This window comes from Lactuca saligna, chromosome 9 (assembly GCF_052625555.1).
Source record: "Lactuca saligna cultivar CGN05327 chromosome 9, ASM5262555v1, whole genome shotgun sequence".
NCBI classification, from domain to species: domain Eukaryota; kingdom Viridiplantae; phylum Streptophyta; class Magnoliopsida; order Asterales; family Asteraceae; genus Lactuca; species Lactuca saligna.
Window position 1 is genome coordinate 173,215,164 of NC_136425.1, and position 6,919 is coordinate 173,222,082.

General features: G+C 32.3%; 1 protein-coding gene across 1 annotated transcript; it reads right to left on the reverse strand.

Moving 5' to 3' along the window:
• Positions 1-2,928: 2,928 nt before the first annotated feature.
• On the reverse strand, positions 2,929-4,174 carry LOC145017633 (uncharacterized). The gene is made up of 2 exons (XM_078975625.1): positions 3,812-4,174; positions 2,929-3,383 (listed from the first exon to the last, which is right to left on the reverse strand). Exons 1-2 carry the CDS (start codon positions 4,086-4,088, stop codon positions 3,097-3,099), a joined length of 564 nt encoding a protein of 187 aa, XP_078831751.1. The 5' UTR covers positions 4,089-4,174; the 3' UTR covers positions 2,929-3,096.
• Between the last annotated feature and the right edge of the window lie 2,745 nt (positions 4,175-6,919).

Sequence of the window (6,919 nt, forward strand, 5' to 3'; positions counted from 1 at the left end):
AATGGTCCTTTTGATCTGTGATTCGTCTCTTTTGTATGGGATCGAATTTGAGACCCTTTGATTTAGGAGGATGAGATAAGAAGACTCATGGGGACAAAACCAAGTAAAACGCCCATTAGATCTTGGGCACATATGATGCATATAAACTAAGGCAATAATCCAATAATGTAGAGTTGTCCACACTCCACAAGTTTATTTTGGTGAAGGAAACTCAATATTGAATGCTCTCACTAGGATGGTGAAAAATCCTCCTATGCAGATCTTGCCACTCGATTAAGTAAGAATATTGTGGCTTTCTAAAGTCTAAAATTAAACGCGACCCGATTGGTCGGAATCGAAATTTGTTGTTAATTTTCTCCCAAGCTTGAATTTTGCGTAAGGATGTAGGAAGATAATTTTCGGTGGTGGTTTATAGCGACACTAAGGTTCCATAGAACTTATTTTCCGTGAGCTAATCAAGCTTTGTTTGGTGGAGTTTGTACTGCACCTTGAGATGGTTGCAATGGTGGTGTTGGTTTTCGAAACGGTGGTCGGATTAGACAGAAAAATGGCGACTTATACATAAATAAGTGCTACACACTTTTATTAATACTAAAATGGCTCGTATCTCATTCATGACTTAACACACAAAAAAATTAACATCTCATGGATTCAAGGACATACATTAAGGCATCAATTTCATACTTATGTCTTAAGACATCTACGACTTCAAAGCCTTATTAGACTTCTATCTTGTGATATAATGATCAATGATAATCATCCAAACCATAATACAACCCTCATAACAATCCAAACTCAATTCCTAAATCACGATTCCATCTATTCAAAAAAGATTCCTAGTCAAATACGATTCCTAGTTCCCCATTGAGTTAAGGTTCTAATCTCATACATGGAGATTTTGAATCCATATTCCTTTAGATACTCTTTAAAAACTTCCAATTCATTTATAGAATTTAAATCATCGAATTCTTTTTTCAATTCATCAACTATTTTGTTGTTTCAACTTTTGATTCAAAAACATTTGATTTCATTCATTTGGTATTCATCGTTGGAATCATCAACTCCATTCATACAACTCACTGATAATCATGGAATTATCATTTGACTCGACTCCATAACTCATAACTGAAATAAATAAATTAGATTTCATGATTCTGACTTCATTAATACATCTAGAAGCAAATCTACAAGCCATCTACGCTTGTGTACAACTCATTCATGAAGTTAAGAATTCAAAATACTCAAATACATATTTGGAGAGGGATCCAACCATTCAAGTAGTGGAAAGGTAACCTCATAATCATCTAGAGTGCATTCCTAACATCCAAAACTTATTTAAATCATTCATTGATTGTGAATTTTGGATATAAGATGCAACACGACCCAAAATCGAAAATCAACAAGGAAATGGAAAAGATTATACCTTCTAAGCTCAATGATGTGTCACTAAACTTCCAATATCCGTTCAAACTTCAATTCACGACTCTAGATCCTCCTCATCTTCTCAAAGTCACAATTTTCAATGCCTTTCTTCTTTCTAGATTGTTCGGTGTAAAAATAAAGGGATAAGAAAAGACATGCTTATATATGAATGCTCATTTGACAACTTAAACCTTAATAGCCTTTAATTTGTTATATTGACCACTAAATCTACTAGTTTTAATGGAGCTTTTAGGTTTAATAATTAAACCTAATAATATAAATGTTTATCAAATTAATCCCAAACCATTTCAATTCCAGTCCTCAAGTTTGGCCAAACTATCAAACTTAGTCCTTCCTCATCTATATTCTATTTTAAGTCCAAATTGGCTCCTTTTTATTTAAATAATTAATCTAAATATTTTAGTAACTTATGTATTTATTATTTCTTTTAGTTTTTATTTTAATTATTTACTTAAAATTTTAGTAAAAACAACAAAAACTCTAGGATCAAATTGAGGATGTTACACTAACCAATTTTGATGTATTCACTCTTTTTACTTTTAAAAGAAAATATTTGATGTCGAAGTCCATAAATGAAGTTGGGGTTCTAGTCCTAATACGATCTAAAATATTATTAGTATTATGTAATTTATCTTCCATATGTTGGCCTTGAGACAGGTTCGATCGGTCATCTATATGATGTACTTTACTATTTAAAAAATATGTTAGCAAATTTTGTGATTTATATTTATTTCACAAAAATTACATTATTTTTGGCAAGAATAAAATCGATATCATTATTGTGGGTGGGAGGGGAGGGATTCATGAAAATTACGTGAAAAAAGAAATTTCCAGAAAAATACATTCCACAAAGAAAATAGTTATTTTGTGATGCAAACAAATAAATAAAAACATCATTTCGCTAAATAATGATCATTACAATGATTTATTCATTTAAATCAAATGTAGGACGTTTGTTTGAGAACATTGAAGAATGAAGATGAAACAAAGTGGAAAGTGATTTAAAAAATTTCATTTGGTGTACTTCAAAACTTTAAATTTCAAATTCAGTAGTACTTCACAACTTGTTTGATGTGAAATAGATTTTTGTTAGAAAAACTGTTTTTTGAAACTTAAAAAGTAGTTCGAAACCGACACGTTTCAAAATTGATGATTTATTTTGATTTTTTGTCAAAACATCGAATGAGCTTTGGAAAAATAATAATTTATGTAATCATCCTTAGATAATAAAAAAAAAAAAAAAAAAAAAAAAAGCTTTTGAAAAGATTTTTGCATTGAATATATTATAAAAAGATAGACTTTTGTTAGTATAAAACTTGAAGATAGATTTTTGTTACTCGGGAAGCAAATCCATGAGCTTGTTTAAGTTAAATTCTATAAATACAAGAAAGTATTTGTTTAAATTTGTAATGTATATAATATAATAGCAAAATAATTTGAAATTTTATATCTAACAACCAACTTAATGTAGACTTGAAAGACCTTAAATAATTAATCATATAAATTTGGTAAAATTGGGGTAAAATTTAGTGCAAACACTAAATTGCTATAAAAAACTCCATTGATCTCAATTCTCAACTACATTTTCTTATCTTCCATAAATTGCAATATTTCCCCATTTATTTCCTCCCTTGGCATCAACATTTTATGAACTCAAATATCCTTCTTCCCACCAGAACCTTCTGACTGATTCCGGGGAACACCGGAATCAGATTCCGTAGATTTGATCTCGTTCCCCTTTTTACCAGATTCGGATTCCAGCTTTGTGATCTTTGTCTTCAGTTTATGTATTTCTTCATTCAGAGCTTTAACCTCGGTCGCACCATTATTCTTACTCCCATCTTGTTTCTTTCCAGCTTCTAAAGTATTTCTGAGTGTGCGTAATTCTCTAATGTAATAATGTATTCTGTCTATTATCAGTAAAAGGAAAATCGATACACCTGCATCATTTAAGATTTCACCCGATTTTAGCAAAAATAAGGTAGCTGCAACATTGATTTGTGTAGAATATGATATCGAACATACCCTATATAAATTTACACTGTATAGATTCGAAGAAACAAGCATAAACGATGATATACCCATGCAATTTAAGTGAAATAAGTAATCATCATACATATGGATAACCATTGCTTATCTCAAAATGGATTATTTACAAGCTAATAATTGGTGTAGTAAAATTGATTTGATGCAAAACCCACATGCAAGACGCCTTTTGTGTTTAATTCATACCTTGGTATGAATTCGTTTTAACATATATTCAATAAATCATGTTAGTGTAAAGCAATTGCAAAACCAAATGTAAATTGAAATTAATCAATCGCAACAATATCACGAAAAAACAAAAAAGGAACGAAAGAAGTATCACCGATGAGAGACGCTTCGAGCATTTGGTAAGCGAGGATGATTTGATCGGTGGGACCGACGGTATCCATGGGGCGGCTACGTGTATCAGAAATGTTGTAGATTTCGTAGATCATGATGGTGAATACAGTGGCGCCGACGGATTTTACGATCAATGGAGCTCTCCCTCGTTTCAGATGATCTAAACCGGCGATTAAAAGCTCTCGAAGTGGGGTTTTGAATAAAAGTAATAGAATCGTTGTCATTTCAACGAACAAAAGCGTGTAAAGAACGGAAATCATTGTGTATTCTTCTGGATTACTGGAACCCTAATAGATCGACGTTCGGGAACGACGACAAACACGATACAAACGCAACTTATGCAGTTTTTGAGCTGAAAATTGGGAATTCAGGGTAAAATATAGGTTTTGTGGGAGAAAAAGAGTAAATTATAGTTTTGGTCCCTGTGGTGTTGTTAAATTCGCATATTCAGTCCAAACTTTGAAAATTTAACAAGTTGCATCCCTGTAGTTTAAAGAAATTTCACTGCACATCCTTAATCCACATAAAAAGACCACTTTACCCTTATTTTTATATATTTCTTTTTCTTATATATATATATATATATATATATATATATATATAATTGTTTAATTTTTTTATATTTTTCAGCTTATTTTTTATTTTATTATTTATATTTTTTATGATTTATATATATTTTTAAAAAATTTATTCGAATATATATATATATATATATATATATATATATATATATATATATATATATATATTTTAATGTTTTTTATATTTTGTTTATTTATATTTTTTTGACGTTTTATTTGGATAATTTTTCAAAAAAAAAATTTGATGTTTTGTTCAAATATACATTTTAATGTTTTTTTTTATGTTATGTTTTTTATATATTTGTAAAGCTTTTTATAAATATTTTTTGTATAAAAAATGTAAAAAGGTTAGTTAAATGAGAATATAATTAACACATGTTGGGTATATAATTATTTATTTTAATAGGGTTGTTGTATTGTAACATCCGGGCTCCCATGTATATTATCCTTTTATTTAATTATTTTGAGATCTATTGAGCAACTTGACGAGTTGGTGCCTCAACTCGTCAAGTAGAGACTGATTGACTACATGGGTCTAAAAAAACCGACTCGACGAGTCAAAGAGCTAACTCGTCGAGTAGGCGCTGCGAGGTGAAACCCTAAATCCCTGGGTTTTGGCCCTATTTAATGAAACTTATGTCCTCATTTTCGCCTCAACAGCTGCCCAACTCCCCTGTATGAAACCCTAATCGGCCCTTGAGCTAAGAGAGAGAGTGTGAGCTATTATTGAGTGTTTTGGTGGATCTTTTGGAAGGAAAAGGAGTGAGATTCAAGTAAGGAACGAGAAAAGGTTGTGGGATCTTGCATTCGCTCACTTGGGGTTTCTGTGGAAGGTAAAAAGCTTGCACATTTCTCATCTAATTAATTGGATCTCTTGAGTATGGAAATTAGGGCTTTTACAACCTTTTGTTGAGACAATGAGTGCATGGAGTCTATTGGGAGGTCTAGACTTCAGATATGTACCTTTTGAGGTACAGAGTGTCCAAAGTTTCCAACTTTATTCAGCCACATAAGAGTCATTGTGCTTAAACACCCTTGTTAGAGTTGTATTGTCATTTGGAGCAAGCTATGCCATGCATGAACATAAAGATCGAAACTTTACGTGACAGTTAAGCCATGGGAGCCTAGATCTAGGGTTTGGAGTAGTAGATCTGCCTTAAAACGTTTGAATGAGAAACCGACTTAAGCGACTCGTTGAGTCAATGAACTGACTCAACGAGTCAACAAGGGTTTTCCCCGATGAGTCTGGACTTGGGTAACTCGGCGAGTTGACGAGACAACTCAATGAGTTAAATTAGATATTCGCGATATTTCATAAGAAACAAGGGGACTCAACGAGTCACTCGGCGAGTCAGGTCAACATGTACTGTTGACTTGAGTGTTGACTTTAGGGTTTGGTCAGGTCAAGTATTATGGTGACAATGGAGGGGTAAAATGGTCTTTTACCCATTTCAAGAGTTATATAGAGACAGAGAGAGAGAGGGAGAGAGAGATAAAGAATAACCCTTGGTTTATTTAGAGTTGTGAATAGAGTGCCAGTTAGAGTTAGTTATCCTATGTGTTAGGCGGAGGCTAGTTCAAGATTCGTGTACGAGGTTATTTCATGCTTGCTTACGAGGTGAGTCTTCTCACTATACTTTACCTAGAGTGGTACTCTTTGTGTGACCTGAGGGTCTTATGTGCTTACTTGAGTTATGTGATATTATGCATTTTATCTGTGTGATGTATATGATATATTATGTGTTTACTGAGATATGAATGGAGGGTCCAAACTGAGTTGACCGGAGGGTCCAAACCGAGCTGTGAGACTGGATGGTCCTCACTGAGACACATGACTGGAGGGTCCACACAGAGATGCATGAGATCGGAGGGTCTATGCCGAGTTATAGCAATGAGAGGGTTATTATTTGTGTATATGGTATTTTAGGGAACTCACTAAGTTTTGTGTTTACCGTATTGTGTGATATGTGTTTCAGATACCTCTCAGGACCGCGAAAGGCGCCGGCGTGATTGTACACACTTGTTCGTGATTATGTTGAGGATTTTGGGATTTGACTGTTGTTGTGGATTTATGTTGACATTGGAGACACTTATGGTTTTTATGAAATATAAAATATGAGTTTTATGTGTTTTAAAAATAAAAAATTTGGTTTGAAATTTACGGTGTTACATATATAGGCTAACGGAAGTTCAAACGAGTGTTAATGGATTCAACTTCAATTTTTATAGTTTTAGAATTTTTTTTTTCTATTTCGTTCCGAATGGAAAATGATAATCAAAATTCATATAACTCAAACACATGTGTCAATGTTCTCGAGTTCATTGTTTTTATTTTTAGACAATTTGTAAGTTTTCGAGTTATATCGAGTTATATGGTTTTCCAATTAGCCTTTATATATAACCTGAAACCACTTTCCGAATTTCAGTTATTTTATCTATTAATCATATTGAAAATATATTTTTATACCTAATCTAAATTAATAACATTCACATTTAACGGACTTTTTTTT

Bases quoted from the DNA above. Each gene is read 5' to 3' on its own strand.
- LOC145017633 (XM_078975625.1), bottom strand. From the start codon at position 4,088: ATGATTTCCGTTCTTTACACGCTTTTGTTCGTTGAAATGACAACGATT. The intron at 3,384-3,811 runs GTGATACTTCTT...TAAATGATGCAG, and splicing joins GCTCGAAGCGTCTCTCATCG to GTGTATCGATTTTCCTTTTA.